The sequence below is a fragment of the Lissotriton helveticus genome, chromosome 4_1, assembly GCF_964261635.1.
Source record: "Lissotriton helveticus chromosome 4_1, aLisHel1.1, whole genome shotgun sequence".
NCBI lineage: Eukaryota > Metazoa > Chordata > Amphibia > Caudata > Salamandridae > Lissotriton > Lissotriton helveticus.
In genome coordinates this window covers 3,928,060-3,946,187 of record NC_136063.1, presented here as the reverse complement: position 1 = coordinate 3,946,187, position 18,128 = coordinate 3,928,060, and the positions used below count along the sequence as shown (strand labels likewise).

The 18,128-nt window shown below is 44.7% G+C and overlaps 1 protein-coding gene across 1 annotated transcript; it reads right to left on the bottom strand.

Moving 5' to 3' along the window:
• Window positions 1-1,231: 1,231 nt before the first annotated feature.
• LOC144828273 (uncharacterized) lies at window positions 1,232-16,966 on the bottom strand. The gene is made up of 2 exons (XM_078686352.1): window positions 15,496-16,966; window positions 1,232-2,455 (listed from the first exon to the last, which is right to left on the bottom strand). Exon 1 carries the CDS (start codon window positions 16,823-16,825, stop codon window positions 15,893-15,895), a length of 933 nt encoding a protein of 310 aa, XP_078542478.1. The 5' UTR covers window positions 16,826-16,966; the 3' UTR covers window positions 1,232-2,455; window positions 15,496-15,892.
• Window positions 16,967-18,128: the final 1,162 nt, after the last annotated feature.

The window sequence follows — 18,128 nt, the reverse complement described above, 5'->3', positions numbered from 1 at the left end:
ATAGATTTGATGTGGTGCATGAGACCAAGTGACACCACCCAGTCTGGAGCTTCTCATCTGCCTCTTGAAGGAAAGGCTTGGGTAGATATACGGACCAAGGGACTTGACAGTTGTAGAGAGGGAAGGCTATTGCTGCATGTAGTTTATAAAGTCTGCAAAGTGTTGCTATTTTTCCACAAATGGTGTCTCAAAGTTGGTAGAAATCTGTTATAACTGTGTATCCAAAATGAAACAATGGACCGGGTAGTATCTTATATCAGCTGCTGATGTTAACTCGAGCTATAGTTGCATCACATACGAGTACAAATAATATGATGGACAGTAATACTCCTAAGGCCTCCGTGATCATATTAAAAACCAATGTGTGTTAATGTAACCCCAGGAGTGCTCCATATATGACAGTGAGGACTGGTGATCTAGAGTCCATTTCAATGCATTGATGCACGTTGGGAGGAAAGGACATGGGGATTTCTTTTAAGCAACTGCCAATGTGCGGAGAAAAGTTCATCAACAGCATCAAAGGTCAGCTAGAGGTCATAGTGGAATAGTGGAATAGCTTGCAGGGATAGTTTATATTCTTATTCAACTTATATTTAGTATTATTTCCCCACCTTCCTGTTGTTTGAAGATTCTGAAACCTAAGGGAGGCTCCTCCCCAAATATGTATGAGAACATTGTTATGAGTCATCTGGGTCTCCATCAGAGCTAGTAAATTCTTGTTTTATCCTGAATCATGATGAGGAGATTTAAGATATTTAAGATATGTTTTAAAGACTTAATTAGGGGACCAGCATCAAAATGGTAAGGGTTAATCAGCTAACTGTAGACCCAAAATTCCAAACTGGGACTCCCTTGTTGCAAACTCCAAGGATTGCTTAGACTTTCATGGAGTCAAGTTCATGGCAAACCTAAAGTCCACCATTCACCTGAGAGACAGTCTTGAACTTCCCTTTGTTGCGACCCATCCTCCATTGGACTTCACAGTGATGTCAGTCATGGCATCCGTTATGGTTCGATGTCAATTAGCGTTCCATCAGTGGTCTCGTATATAAGACTCTGGGTTTTCATCCTATTGCAGGCATAGCATTAATAGCATTCATGGTTCATCCTCTCTTTAACATAAACTCTTCTATATAGGTGTCTATTTACTTTAATTAATTTTACATCACCTCTATTATTGACAACTCAACCAACAGCTATCCATGGACACACAGACCCATAGTAGACGCAGCAGTGTCAACTAAAGTTTATTCATGTGTTCAATGTGAAGTATAAAGCAGGTGTACACGTTTTATGCTATGGGGGTTGCTACACCCCAAAGCAGATCAATCCCAGGATTACAGAGTGCATTAAAATTGAGGATATGAACTCATAACTCTGCGTTCTTCTGTTTTGACATCATCAACACAATGTGCTAGATATTTTCCATGATCTGATGTTCAAAGAGGTGTTCATCTCTAAGGCTAAGAAAGAGGAACAGAGCAGGACTGTCCGGGAGCACCTGGCCTGGTCTCTCTGTCAGAAGCTGGTTAGATAGTTGGGAGTGTCCTGAGAGTGGTCACTGAGGGCCTTCAATGTGGAGACGAAGAAGAAGGATGAACTCAAGGACAGTCGCCAGTGGCTGATTATCAATATCTTGATCCAAAACTTCCAGCTGCATCTCAGACAGGAGGGAAAACATTTCTATCTGGTTCTGGTCAGATTTGTGTATATTTGTACTGCGCTTAGTGGAGGAAAGAAAGTTATAATCTGAAGGAGTCAAAAATTAAAAAATCAGCCACTGTTTGAGCACACAGCAGCAGTGTGTTACACTCTTTGTGTATCACATGTCAACACAGGGAGCTGATATGTAATCTGCATTTATATTTATTGGCAGGATATGCATAGACAAAACCATCATAATTCAGGTGATGTTATTTCAATTGGAGAGATAAGAGTTGAATTCAATTTCCTCCAAGGTTACAAATTATGCAGCATTAGAATCCCATCAGAAGGAGCATCTTATCCGATCCCAAGCAAGTATCGTTGGTTGGTTGCAGGGGCAGGGATTCAGTCGCTCAATGCACCAGAGAGAGTACTCCCTCTGAGGCGCCCAGGCGCTATATATGGCTGAATATAAAGGCCGGTGGTACATAAACAACATGGCAGCGTAAACAGTGCTACGCACAGTGCTTCCTTGTATTCTGTGTCCCAGGGAGGCTGACAGGAGTTCTTCTGCTTCATTCTCACAGTGTTCCTCTTCATGGCAGGTACTGGTAGAGCTCTAGGAATGTTTCTTCTGACTATTACTAAGGCGGCGTGGGGCGGCATCAGAGGTGTGAACAATGGCCTCACTGCTTCTTGGCAGGTGCACAAAATATTTCATAACTAAAGACTAGGGTCTCCACAGGGTAGTATATTTCACAGAAATCTGGAGTAGCACATGCTTTCATGCTATACGGATGCAAAGTGCCACCTGTGGAAAAAACACACAGACAATAATCACTCATTAGCAATGCTGCCACATAAATATTTTCTCTATCTAGGTAAGAAATCATGCCCATCCTGGCCCAAAGTTCCCAAGATCTCAGATCGGCCACTAATTCACACACTGGCAGTTGTTGAAAACTGTCACAAAAGGTTTATAGATGTGCTTATAGTGGGAATGAAGAGCACTGCATGGAAAAGGGCACTGTCGGCCTGACAGAGAGGTAATAACTGTAGAATGTCAACAATATATATCAATCAACCACCTTATTTTAGGGAGATTATCTAAGGTATCATATTTTTTGTTTAATGTTTTTCAAATCTTTGCTTCCTTACACTTGCCTTCCTGCCATATACTTCACCAGCTTCACTTGCTAATGGCCACTACCATAGCCCACCACCCTCTTACTTTCATCAAGCTCAAAGTTAATATGCTGCACTCACATTAAACAGGAAAAGATCTGAGCACTGACATTAGCCCTTTGACAAGAGACACAGTTTTCAGCAACGGAGGCATAGAAACTCATTGGACGGGTGGGATGAGTCCTCCCAAGCTGCCGGACATCAACCAGTTGTGTCCCTACCGTACTCAGTGATATCATGCCTAGCTCCAAGAAATGTGGGGTGGCCATTCTCATTCGCAAATCCCTTCCATGTAATTTTGTAGAAAGCTGGTCAGACGATGAGGAACAATATGTGTTTGCAAGCTCTGGACTGGCACTATGGTGTTCAACGTGGGCTATGTCTACTCTCCTAAAAATGACATATCCGCCATTCTCTCCCACCTTGAGGTTCTGTGGTTTTCGACTCCGCTTCGTATCTAGCCGCCATTTTGTGTCCAGCCGCCATTTTGTGTTGCCTCACTCAGGCTTTTTCAGCAGCTACATGTCTCTTCTGTTAAAAAGTAACCCCTTGTCCTTGTTTACGAAACCGATGTCAGGATCTGCCCGAGTCCGTAAATCCATGTCTAGACTGATTAATCCTTGTCTTATTCCACTTTTTGGGTCCCACCATTCTTTCTTACTTTATCTTATTTGACTGGCCTTCGCTATTCTCTTCGTGTATTCTCTTGTTACACAAACTAGCCTTTGAAACACACGAACATGTTCTACCACCTGCAAATTGAATTACGGGCACTAGTGTTGATTAACTTGAGGGGAGGAGAGCACACGGGTTCTGAAAGGAGGGTGTGTTTTGGATACTCGATAGCTTGTTTTCGAACTATTCCTATTCGTTAGTTTTGTATGTTTTGGGAGTGGGCATTGTAAATATGTGTACTATAAGAGACTGTGATCCACGGAGTTAAGTGGCAGTCTCCTAAGAATCTACCCATGTACTTCTTGGTCAACTGTGCTTAGCTGCAGCTAATAAACTCGATTTTCTACGCCTAACAGAGTGTCTCGTGTCTCTGTCTGACAAGGCAGGTGAACCCGGAGATATTAGGCGTGCCCTGCGCTGCTCGGCCCATAAGGCCCGGTTCTCCAACTGGCACCCAACGTGGGGTGACTTCAGTGGTAGTGGTTCAGCCCGAGGGTCGTGAGGAGCTTCGCAAGAAAATTCTGGAGGATTCCCGAACCACAAGAGCGACCCCTGTTTGTCGAAGTGGACCGAAGGTCTTTTGCAGCGCGGCTACTCCTTTCCGACAGCTGCTGACGACTGCTGCTCTGACTGTCACCCTGCCTTGGCCCTCTGGTGATGATTGGTATCGCGAGACGTTAGACGGACATCTGTTGGTGTGAGAAAACATTTAGTAAAGTATTTGTGGGTAGCGCCCACTCTTTGTTTTGTTTTTGTTATTCGATTCGTGCACTTATCGAAACTGAGGGGTAAGTACGTTTCTGCTGTGACTATATTGTCTTACACCCCTTGAAGTTTGTGAAAAGTCCAGTTCATTACGAAATGCCTGGATTTAGTAAGTTTAAGACATTTTGCTGTTTAGGTTGTACTAGGGATTCCCGGCTAGAGGATTCTTGTCCAATTCCTCCGTTTGGAACTGCCACTTATGAACTCTATTCAAAACATGGTCTTGGCCCTATTATTTTTAATGAAACATGGATTCGAAATACGAAGAAAGATGGTGTTTTGCAGTGGCCACAAAATGGTAGTTTTGAGTCTGACATATTAGATAATTTAGAAACAATTTTGTTTAAAAGACAAGCCTGGCAGGCAATGTTTGACTCTTTCCGCCTATGGCGTAAGGAAGCCAAACAGAAAGAAATTAAACAAGCAAAGAAAGATGAGAAAGCCCAAAATATGATGATTTTACAGGCTGCCCAGCAGTTTAAAAAGAATGAGACTGATCAGATGATTGAAGTTTCAGAAAGACAGCATCGTATGGCAATAGATAGATGTTACCCTGTGTTGCCTACTTCTCCACAGAGTAACGATCTTGACGAAGATCCTTTTATGTCCCTTTTGCTGAGATTACTTCCACCCTATGTATTGGGTGCTAATGCACCCCCATTACAACCTGTTGTTCAACAACCTGTTGCTCAACCAGTTGTTCCGGTTCTTGTACAATTGCCTCTTCCAGTAACTCCACCTCCACCTCCTTTGCCACCGACTTTTATACCTCAGTCTTCTGTACCTCAGTCTCCTTCACCTTCAGTTTCTTTTGCTACTGTACTGTACTGTACTGAATACATTGTCTCCTGTTCTAGTGTCGGATTCTCCTACAGCTCGTCAACTGATGAGCAGATTAAGCTAGATTCTCTCACTCGTAATTGGATCATGAGTGATCCACAGTATAGTGTGCGCGATATTTTAGATACTTTTCTTCAGTGGAATGCGCCCACGCAGAGATATGTCTTTAATGTTATGTGTAATATTCTCATTAAAGGATGGGGAGATATGGATTTGGATATACCTTCCCAGGGTCTGTTTGAGATACAGGATCAATTTGATAAAGGACTTATTGTGGGTTCCGATGTAGAGCATGCCGTCCAGACACTTGTTACTTTCAGGTTTTCTTTTTTCTCTCAAGCTTCTCTTGAACCTGATCCTGCGGTTCGGCGTAAAATGAAACAATATCCTATGCGAGAAGTTCCTCCGATATGGAGAGATGCAGTTCCACAAGTAGGGGCTAATCCGCCTATTCCAGGTCATTTTTAGCGTATATGGGTACATGATCCTTGAAAAAGATCGGAAGTGTTGGCGCTTAAACAGTCTTTACCGTACCCTCGTAAGAATCCTGCTGGGTATTATAAAGAGTTGTCCCAGACTGTTGATGCGTGTATCATGAATTTGGCAGACATTGATTTGCTGATGGGAAATGTAGTCCCACAAGCATTATGGGCAAAAATTCGTAGGGAAGATCACGATCAAGCTATAGGTGGTAATTGGGCTGCTATAACAGCCGCAGATACAGGACAAGTAGGTGGTGTTAAACCTGATGATTTGATAACAGAATTGCCTGGTAGAATTATAACTCTAATGAAAACGATGATGCCTGCTGTACGTGTTAATTGGGATAAGTTAGCGACATGTACACAAAAGACGGATGAAAGTGTCTCCGAAGAAACTTTCATTGATCATAGTGGTCACGATATGAGTACTGAAGGTGGACAGCGATTATTCGTGGATACATTTGTATTTAATTTACTCCCAGAATTATCGCACAAATTGAAACAATCAGAGAGTTCATGGGCCGTTTCATCCACGGCCCAGATATTAGCTACTGCCCTGTATTATGAGAATAGGGAAAAGGAAGAAAAGGATAAAGTGGAGAAAAAGACTTAAGAGTTAACAATGAAGATTCTTTTGCAACAGGCTTATCCCCCTCGTTCTGGTCAGCGTCAATCACAACAGCCTCCACAGTTTCAGAGATTTTTACAGAAGCCTGCACCCTTTGTTCCGCGACCTTTGTTAGGTCCTAATCAATGTGTCTATTGTAAAGAGGAAGGTCATTTCAAGAATAGTTGTCCGGTTTTATTGCAGCGTAATGGTGGATCATCAGTGCTACAAGGCCGTGGTGGTTTTCAGTCAGCACCTAGATGTAGAGGGCGAGGTGCGTCGTCTCAAGGACAGCGTTCCTTTCCTCCTCAGAGTACTACGAATTATTTTGATCAGCAGAATTCTCAGTCTGTGCAATATTACAATGATGATTATTGTGTAGAAAGCGAAAGTCCTGATTTTCACACTAGCTAGGACAGCCATAGACAAAGCAAGGGAGTCGTATCAGTTCCAGTGGATCAGAATGGACCTTATGTTGATGTAGTAGCATTGGGTGTTACAGAACCATTTCTTTTGGATACTGGTGCAATGAGAAGTTCTATCATGCATTCCAAACTCCCTGGGGCACCTTTGTCTGGCTTAACAAACGTTTCCGTAGGATTCTCTGGTGCCCCAGTTAGCAACCCAGTTTCCTGTCCTTTGCCTATTTCCATTGGTCCTTATGATTTAGAAGCTTCGCTTCTTTTGATGTCTGGTTGCGGAGAGAATTTATTGGGTTTGGATTTACTGAAACGTCTGCATGCTACATTGTATTGTTCCCCCTCTGGTGTACATCTTACTTTGGGTGATAAATTAACTTCTCCGATGTATTGATCTAAGGATCAGCTACCACTTGAATTGCGTTCACTTACTGCTACGCCTTGGGCCACGGGTCCGAATGATGTTGGGTTGCTTGAAATTCCGCCTTATGTGATCACTGTTTAACCTGATGTTAAGTTGCTTCGCATTCCTCAATGTAAGATCTCTAACAATGGCGAAAGAGCTTTGTTAGCTATCGTTCACGATTTTGTTCAGAAGGGTGTTGTTGAAGAGACAAGAGGAAATGTTTGCAATAGTCCCGTTCTGCCTGTTCTTAAACGTACTGATCCTTCTAAGCCACCTGTGTACCGTTTTGTGATCGATCTTCGAGAGGTCAACAAAATTGTTGTCCCTCAGTTTCCTGTTGTCCCGAATATTACTGCTTTGCTTACTATGATTCCTGCTTCAGCTGCTTGGTTTTCAGTTATTGATCTCAAAAATGCTTTCTTTAGCATTCCTATTGGTGAGGAAAGTAGGGATCTCTTTGGTTTCTCACTTGGAGGTCGAAGTTTTCGATTCAAACGTGCACCTCAAGGCTATTGTGAGAGTCCCTCCATCTATATTCAGGCTTTGAAATCCCAGATTGACGCTTTTTCTTTGCCCCCTAGTGCTACCCTTATTCAGTATGTGGATGATTTGTTAGTGGCTGCCGATTCAGAAGATGTTTGTAAAAATGCGACTGTATCACTTCTGCAACATTTGTCTGATTTACACCACAAGGTGTCAACTTCTAAGTTACAATATTGCCGCCAAGAGGATACCTATTTAGGTCATCTCTTGTCGAAGGAGGGAAGGCGATTGACCCCAGAACGTATCCATGCAATTGCACGTATGTCTGTACCATCCACACAAAGAGAGGTACGTGCTTTTCTAGGCATTACCTCTTATTGTAGACAGTGGATCCCGAATGTTTCCTTGTTGGTCAAACCTTTGTTGGCACTCACTCTGAAAGATATACCCCAAACTCTTCCTTGGACTGATGAATGCCAGAAGAGATTTTCTGACTTACGAACTGCTTTGTGTTCTGCTCCTGTGTTGGGTACTCCAGATTATAGTAAGCTTTTCACACTCTATGTTCATGAAAGAGAAGGTTGTGCATTGTCAGTCCTGACACAATAATTTGGAGACAAGCAAAGGCCATGTGCCTATTTTTCGGATACATTGGATCCAGTAGCCAAGGCATTACCTAGTTGTCTCAGAGCAACAGCAGCAGCGGCAATCTCTATTCGTCAATCTGCTGGATTGGTGTTGGATCACACTCTTATTGTAATGGTAACACATGCAGTAGATACTCTTTTGAACAGAACAAAGACGCAACATTTAACGAGCGCTCGTTTGTCTGGATATGAGTTAACGCTTTTGGCTAGTCATATACGTATCAAGCGATGTAATGTTCTAAATCCAGCAACATTGTTACCTGTTCTAGATGAGAAAGATGTACAAGAGCAACATGATTGTTTTCGTCGTACAGAAGAAGAAACTAAAGGCCGAATAGATTTGAAAGACACATCACTTGTGGATCCGGATGGGATCCTGTGGGTAGACGGATCTTGCTTCAAGCTTCCTAATGGCGAGACGACAGCAGCTTATGCTGTTACTACTTTGCATACAGTAGTTGAAACTGCACGCATTTCACAGAATTCAGCACAAGCTGCTGAGTTGATTGCATTAACAAGAGCGTGTGTGTTGACGAAAGGGAAAAGAGTGACTATTTACACAGATAGCCAATACGCCTTTGGCGTTGCTCATAGTTTCGGTCGTTTGTGGAAGGAAAGAGGATTCTTTACTTCCCACGGCACTAAAATATAGCATGGTCAGTTGGTAACTGACCTTCATGAATCACTTGCCTTGCCCACTCAAGTAGCGATTGTGAAGTGCAGTGCACATTAAAGGATCACCGATGATGTGGGTCAAGGGAATGCATTTGCGGATGAGGTAGCGAAAGAAACAGCGAAAGACGTTAAGAGTCACATGTATGTTGCAGGCCCTGCAAGATGGGTCGCAGAAGGAGGTATGTGTGAAGACACAGTAGAAAGTGTGAAAATGATCCAAAAGGAAGCAACTGAGAAAGAATTGAGTAAGTGGAGAGAGAGTACGGGAATGTTGGACACAACGGGATGTTGGACGGAATTGTCAGAGCACCAACGGTGGTTGTTACCAGATGCTTATGTACTACCTGTAGTTACTATGGCGCATGGTCCAGCTCATATTAATGCAAAGGGTATATGTAAACTTCTGGATGCAGTATGGCAAAATGAAGGTATTCCTAAATGTGCAGAGAATGTGGTGAAGCATTGTTTTGTTTGTTTGATGCACAATCCAGGAAAGGGAACACCAACTCCGGCAGGTCATTTTGCTCCCCCACGTACCCTTTTGTTGTATTGCAAATAGATTACATTCACATGGAACGTTCCAATAACCTCAAGTATGTTCTGGTGGTCGTTTGTGCCTTTTCCAGATGGATAGAAGCCTACCCCCTAAAGGACAATACTGCTTTGTCCACTGCCAAAGTCCTCTTGAAGGAATTCTTTCTTAGGTTTGGTTTACCGCGCATTGTCTGGAGTGACAATGGGAGTGAATTTGTAGGCCAAATTATGAAGAAGGTGTGTACGGGTCTTGGTATTAGACAGAAATTCCATGCGGCAAACTGCCCTCAGTCAGCGGGTTTGGTAGAGTGTTATAATGGCACTCTCAAGCTCAAATTAGCAAATATTTAGGCCAGCACAGGTCTTTCCTGGCCTGATGCCTTGCCTTTGGCACTTCTCTCAACAAGAATGACTGTCCATTCTCGTTTAGGACTTAGTTCATATGAGGTCGTTTTTGGACGCCCAGCCAATGTCTGGGGAGTCCCTCGACCTAAGAAATACTCTGATATTCCGTATCCATTGTTGGTTGATTATTTGCATGACCTCACCACTAAATTGCGTGTTGTTCGTCAACAGGTCCAAAACGCGTTGCCGGAGGCTTCCTCAGATCCAGGTCATTCCATTCAACCTGGCGACTATATCTGTATCAAGAACTTCCAGAGGAAAAGGAATCTGGAACCTCATTGGGGGCCGCCGCGACAAGTACTTTTGACAACACGTACAGCCGTGAAAGTTGTTGGCAAGAAAAACTGGATCCACGGCGTGCCCTTTAAAAGGGTACCCTTGCCTTTACCTTATGACCAGTGGGTCAGAGAAGGCGTAGGTGACGAAGAAAGTGAGAAAGTACCCAGATTTGTACCATTCAGTAGTGCACGCCTGGACTGGACAAGTTCTGAGAAAGAAGACGACGACGTGTTGCAGGAAGCTGTACCACTACATTTGCGACTGAACATGTCAAATCCAGAGACGTTGTTTTGAGACCAAACGATACCTGGCAAGATACGGTATAACCTGAGACCTAGGTTGACCAAAAACAATTGAACTTTGTGTTTTTCTTTTCTTTTTTTGTTGGTTATAATTTTGTTTTGTATTAAAAGACATTCCTTTTTTCCACTATGCATCAAGTTGCAGGGTCACGGCATGAGTCTTAGGCTGTGACCTGAATAGTGACTAGGTCAACAGGACTTGCAGTGTCATAGGACGGCTAATAATCACAGCCAAGTGATCCAGGAAGATTACCGTGAGCAACGCCTTTAGATAAATGGATTCCGAAGTGGAAGGGGGTGATATTAAGATGATAAAAATAAATCACTATAAGAAATTATAGTTTAGTCGTTGTGGCGTAGTATTATGCATTTATATGTTTATGCAGTTTATTGGCTTGTTTAGGATGGATTGTTCACACTATGCAGCAAACACCTGCTCCCACTTCTGTCTCTTTGCTTTCTTCTACTACTATTTCTCCGCACTAAATCTATGCACTCCCAGACCATGAACAAATGAAGAGAACAGAATATCTCAACAATTCGTTCATCCAGTTGTTACATCAGCATCAACTGGTAGTTAACACTACTGACTGTTGGGTTTGTGGGCTTATGCCCCATAACACAGAGAGAGGGATGCCGTATTTAGTTCTCCCGTTTTCATATGAAGGTTCTGTTTTCTAATGCATACCAGAATCAACTCCGATATCCTCCTGGTGGGTCATATAAAAGGGGAGTGGATTTTAGTCACAGTCCTTTGATAAAGGGAATAGTAAATATGGCTAAAATGTAACCCTGGGCATAGTAGGCGTAGTGGGGCTATGCGAAGCTACGCGAAGTGGCAAGAAACTACGTCCACCTACGCACTTCGCGTAGCCCCACTACGCGCCACCCACCTCCCTCCCGCCCTCCCTAAATACTACCCGCCTCCCTCCCGCCCTCCCTAAATACTTAAATAACATTTTAAAAAAGAATAAAAACCACTTATCTTGTCCGCTGCGTCTCCGTGGCTCGCTCTCGTAATCGCGCCGCCATCTTAGATACTAATGAGCATGCGCGGGTGGCCGTGCATGCACATTATTGTCCGAGACGGTGGCGCGATTACGAGAGCGAGCCCCGGAGACGCAGCTGACAAAGTAAGTGGTTTTTATTCTTTTTTAAATTTTTATTTAAGTCCACATGGGGATGGAAAGTATTAACTTTCCTTGGGGCGATTCTAGCGATCATTTTTTCTTGTTGCCTCAGTTTGCAGTGTGGCCCGCACTCGTTGGCTTTTTCTGCCACTTTATGTGTTCCAAAGCCTGTGTCACAGAAAACAGAGAATATTAGAATGATGTTGCAGCAACAGCTCAGTGACCTCATGACCATTGACATTGACTCAGACTAACATGAGTCCCTTGTGCTTTGCCTGAGTATGGCAAAAGGAGGGTCTGAGGTACTGTGGTTTTCGACTCCGCTTCGTATCTAGCCGCCATTTTGTGTCCAGCCGCCATTTTGTGTTGCCTCACTCAGGCAGCACGGCGAACGCAGTGTTTTTGCTTTTTCAGCTGCTACATGTCTCTTCTGTTAAAAAGTAACCCCTTGTCCTTGTTTACGCAACCGATGTCAGGATCTGGCCGAGTACGTTAATCCATGTCTAGACTGATTAATCCTTCTCTTATTCCACTGTTTGGGCCCCACCATTCTTTCATATTTTATCTTATTTGACTGGCCTTAGCTATTCTCTTTGTGTATTCTCTTGTTACACAAACTAGCCTTTGAAACACACGAACATGTTCTACCACCTGCAAATTGAATTACGGGCACTAGTGTTGATTAACTTGAGGGGAGGAGAGCACACGGGATCTGAAAGGAGGGTGTGTTTTGGACACTCGATAGCTTGTTTTCGAACTATTCCTATTCGTTAGTTTTGTATGTTTTGGGAGTGGGCATTGTAAATATGTGTACTATAAGAGACTGTGAGCCACGGAGTTAAGTGGCAGTCTCCTAAGAATCTACGCATGTACTTCTTGGACAACTGTGCTTAGCTGCAGCTAATAAACTCGATTTTCTACACCTAACAGAGTGTCTCGTGTCTCTGTCTGACAAGGCAGGTGAACACGGAGATATTAGGCGTGCCCTGCGCCGCTCGCCCCATAAGGCCCGGTTCTCGAACCTCAACAGCCCCATCACTGAACTCCACAAATCCCATATCAAATTGGGAGAGGATTTTTCTCAATAAGACTGTAACAATTGGTGGCCTTCTGGCAGTGGGAAATGAAAATTCGCCATACAGAAAGTGGCTTACGGAACTTGAGATCTGCCAAACACACGCATAGGAGGAGCAAAGCTTTGTAAGTGTGCTGCAGAATGCATACAGATGAAATAATGAGGGAACATAAAGATATTTATTCTTATTGTACCTTCAAAGGAAAGCCGTAGCCTTTTGAAGCATTCCCTCGTTTACCAGACTTGGTAAATCTGGGAATGCAAAAAAATCCATGGGTGTATGCGTTGTAACATCCACTCTCCATACAAGGAACGCCTTCATAGGGCAGAGTAATGCAAGCCAGTCACTTGCATTGCCTCGCATTACTCCAGATTTACCAAGCAATGCAGGGCCATGCAAGGTGGTCTTGTGTTGCTTAGAGAATCTTTTTTCTATTGCCTCCTGTGTTTTTACTCTGTTTGCTAATCTAGATGCTTTGGGCACTTTTCCACTGCTATTCAGTGCCAAATACAGGTACTCCCTATTGTAATTGTTGTAATGGATTAGTGACTCCATGATTGGCTTATTGTACTTACTTGTCAGACCCTAGAACAGTGAACCATATGTGCCAAGGGCCTGGAAATCAAATGCTGCTGGTGGGCTTGCAGCACTGGTTGTGCTACCCACAGAAGCAGCTTGTCAAATATGGCTCAGGCCTGCCATTGCCTGTGTGCAGTCTGGGAGTGCCATGTCAACTAGGCAAGTGCACACAATTTCTAGTCCCTAAACCTTCCCTTTTCTACATTTTAGTCACCCCTAAGGTAGGCCCAAGGTACTCCCATGGGAAGGGTACATTGTGTACCATGTTCTGATAGTGAACTACATCCAATTTAGTTTTTCACTATTGCAAGGCTACCTAATCCCATAGGCCAGAATGGGCAGTTTGATTAAAAAATCTTATAATCTTAACTGACCCGGGGAACTAGGTAGAAATTTGAGTTTAGTATGTCTGAACTCAGAATGTTAAAATACATTATTTAGTGAGGTTGGTTGTTACATTCTGTGTTTGAAAATACCACTTTTAGAAAGTAGGTATTTATTTGCCTAACAATCCAGCATGCCTCTGCTAGATTTTTGTATTCCATGCCTGGTTTATGAGTGACAGGGGGCTGGAGAGGCTGGAGTGGGTCTTGGCTCCAGCAGTCTGATGGGTAAGGGCTGGGATGAATAGGACCTGCATTGAATAAAGAGTGGGGGCAGAGATTTACTTTCACTGACCTGAGCCCTCATAGAATAGAGAGTACCTGGGCCAGGTCTGGTCTCAGACAATGCTGTCTCCACCTCCTGCCAGGAAGCTGCCCAGAACTGGTTTTGGCTGGGCACAGGTACCCTCTGCCTTCAGAGGACAAAGGATGTACTGGTATAAATATTGGGACCCAGACCCCATAACTTTAAATCACTTCTGGGAATCAAGACAAACCTTTTCCAAGGAGAAGAAACAAGGAATCTGAAGGAGGAGACTGCCCCATGTGCTGTTTTGCTATTTCTGGTGTTGGCCTGCAGTGGTTACTTTATTTGTCAAGGAAAGGGGAAAAGGACTTTTGTGGACTTTTCATAATCTTGAAGAAGAATCTCAGAGGGCTTGAAGTGTGCTTGCCTCCTGCCTGATGTTTCAGGGCTACAAGAATTCACCACCAGCTCCCCTGAATTCCCTTGCTGGGAATTCTAACTGCATAGATGTGCCTATTGTTGTTTGGGCCCTCTGAGAAGACTGCATGTCGCTAGGAGCTGGAAGCGCAACGCAACGAAGAGAAGCACGTCGCCGCCGCAGCAGTTCACACTCTCATCACCGACGAAGCGTGTTGCATCACTGGAGAAGCACGCCGCCGCCGCAGAGGTTGCAGTCACATCACCGGAAAAGAGTGTTTCAGGGCCTGTCGCAGCTCAGAAGTTACAGAGTTCGCCGCACGACCGTTGGGCGTGCACGCATTGCATCCAACATTGTCGCATCGCATCAACGACGTCATTGTGTCTCATCGCACTGGATCATCGCATCGAGGTGCCATCTTGATAGATTGCACCGGATCACAGTAAGAAACTGATGCATCAACTCCCCATACTGTAAGGAAGCGAGCATTAACTCCCCTGCGCACCACTAAGGAACCACCACATCCACTCCCCTGAGTGTAAGGAACTGATGCATCAACTTCACTGCAACCCTTTTGTTTGTTTTGCGTGACACATCGAAGGTACTTTGAGAGTAAAGAGTCACATTTACCATCTACATTGAGCTAAGCTCATTTTTTCTATTTTAAAGACTATTTTTGATTACAGAATTGTGGATTATTGTTGTTTGGTCTTGTGTTAAGTCTAGTAAAGATTTTCTAAACCGGCGTGGTGTTCATTTGGAGTGTTTTCACTGTATTACTGCATGTGTTCACAAATTCTTTACACACTGCCTCTGAGATAAGCCTCCCTTCTCGTGCCAAGCTACCAAGGGGGTGAGCAGAGGTTATTTAGAAGTGTAACCCCCTTACCCTGACTAGAACCAAGGGTCCATATTTGGACAACGGTACCTACCTCTGCCAACTAGAGACCCCCAATTCTAACACCATGCATAATGCAAGGGCAATGCAATCCAATTGTAGATCTGGCCTCAACAGTTTTAGATTCTGTTTGGCAAACAGTGTGGTCACTCTAAATCTTAGTCTTGGGTTAGTTTGCCTCCAACCCTGTACAGAACTCCATTGCGTTCTGGTCTAGGTTTGCGTTTTACTAATACCACATCATCAGGGTATATTTGGTCAATGGGACATGATTTCTACACTGTATTTGATGGAACCAAGCTCACTGAGAATGAATTAGCGTGAACAGCATTTAGTTTGTTAGAAAGAACCAGAAACCAAGAAGATTGGTGCAGTGGGAAATATTACGCATAATTATGAAAATCAGTTTATCTCACCGGGTCTGAGTGCTTTTCCATAGAAGGTGGTGCAGGTGTTCTGCTCCCCGGTGCACTGAATTTCTCCACTCGGTGTGCAGCCCGAGGACTGGTCAGTGAGGCACTCGTCACACTTATAGCCATTCGGTGTCTCATCCAGAAATAACACAGAACAGGAATTAAGAAGAGTAATGTTGTCAGAAATGGGGTGCTAAGTCATGGCTAAATTCTCCGACCCTAAAAACAGTAGCATTAAACACCACACTGTGTATGAAAATAAAATAAATGTTATGTTTAACTCATGAGGCACAGTTTTTTTTATTTAATTTTTGCCCAGAATATAAATATTTTTCCATTGATTGCTGTAGCATAGTGTGTGTTTTGGTAACTCCCTAGACCTGTACATAGTGTTACTCATTTACAAGAGGCCAACACTGTCGCAGCATATCTTTTCATGACTCTCTGGTGGCACAGGCCTCTCAATCATATCTATGAGGCGAGGCTCTGCATGACTCTCTGGTGGCACAGGCCTCTCAATCATATCTATGAGGTGTGGCTTTGCATGACTCTCTGGTGGCACAGGCCTCTCAATCATATCTATGAGGCGTGGCTCTGCATGACTCTCTGGTGGCACAGGCCTCTCAATCATATCTATGAGGCGTGGCTCTGCATGACTCTCTGGTGGCACAGGCCTCTCAATCATATCTATGAGGCCTGGCTCTGCATGACTCTCTGGTGGCACAGGCCTCTCAATCATATCTATGAGGTGTGGCTCTGCATGACTCTCTGGTGGCACAGGCCTCTCAATCATATCTATGAGGTGTGGCTCTGCATGACTCTCTGGTGGCACAGGCCTCTCAATCATATCTATGAGGCCTGGCTCTGCATGACTCTCTGGTGGCACAGGCCTCTCAATCATATCTATGAGGCCTGGCTCTGCATGACTCTCTGGTGGCACAGGCCTCTCAATCATATCTATGAGGCCTGGCTCTGCATGACTCTCTGGTGGCACAGGCCTCTCAATCATATCTATGTGGCGTGGCTCTGCATGACTCTCTGGTGGCACAGGCCTCTCAATCATATCTATGAGGCCTGGCTCTGCATGATTCTCTGGTGGCACAGGCCTCTCAATCATATCTATGAGGCCTGGCTCTGCATGACTCTCTGGTGGCACAGGCCTCTCAATCATATCTATGAGGTGTGGCTTTGCATGACTCTCTGGTGGCACAGGCCTCTCAATCATATCTATGAGGCCTGGCTCTGCATGACTCTCTGGTGGCACAGGACTCTCAATCATATCTATGAGGCCTGGCTCTGCATGACTCTCTGGTGGCACAGGCCTCTCAATCATATCTATGAGGCCTGTGGCATAGGCCTCTCAATCATATCTATGAGGCCTGGCTCTGCATGACTCTCTGGTGGCACAGGCCTCTCAATCATATCTATGAGGCGTGGCTCTGCATGACTCTCTGGTGGCACAGGCCTCTCAATCATATCTATGAGGCCTGGCTCTGCATGACTCTCTGGTGGCACAGGCCTCTCAATCATATCTATGAGGTGTGGCTCTGCATGACTCTCTGGTGGCACAGGCCTCTCAATCATATCTATGAGGCCTGGCTCTGCATGACTCTCTGGTGGCACAGGCCTCTCAATCATATCTATGAGGCCTGGCTCTGCATGACTCTCTGGTGGCACAGGCCTCTCAATCATATCTATGAGGCCTGGCTCTGCATGACTCTCTGGTGGCACAGGCCTCTCAATCATATCTATGAGGCGTGGCTCTGCATGACTCTCTGGTGGCACAGGCCTCTCAATCATATCTATGAGGCCTGGCTTTGCATGACTCTCTGGTGGCACAGGCCTCTCAATCATATCTATGAGGCCTGGCTTTGCATGACTTTCTGGTGGCACAGGCCTCTCAATCATATCTATGAGGCGTGGCTCTGCATGACTCTCTTGTGGCACAGGCCTCTCAATCATATCTATGAGGTGTGGCTCTGCATGACTCTCTGGTGGCACAGGCCTCTCAATCATATCTATGAGGTGTGGCTCTGCATGACTCTCTGGTGGCACAGGCCTCTCAATCATATCTATGAGGCGTGGCTATGCATGACTCTCTGGTGGCACAGGCCTCTCAATCATATATATGAGGCCTGGCTCTGCATGATTCTCTGGTGGCACAGGCCTCTCAATCATATGTATGAGGCGTGGCTATGCATGACTCTCTGGTGGCACAGGCCTCTCAATCATATCTATGAGGCCTGGCTCTGCATGACTCTCTGGTGGCACAGGCCTCTCAATCATATCTATGAGGCGTGGCTCTGCATGACTCTCTGGTGGCAAAGGCCTCTCAATCATATCTATGAGGCCTGGCTCTGCATGACTCCCTGGTGGCACAGGCCTCTCAATCATATCTATGAGGCGTGGCTCTGCATGACTCTCTGGTGGCACAGGCCTCTCAATCATATCTATGAGGCGTGGCTCTGCATGACTCTCTGGTGGCACAGGCCTCTCAATCATATCTATGAGGCGTGGCTCTGCATGACTCTCTGGGGGCACAGGCCTCTCAATCATATCTATGAGGCCTGGCTCTGCATAACTCTCTGGTGGCACAGGCCTCTCAATCATATCTATGAGGCCTGGCTCTGCATGAC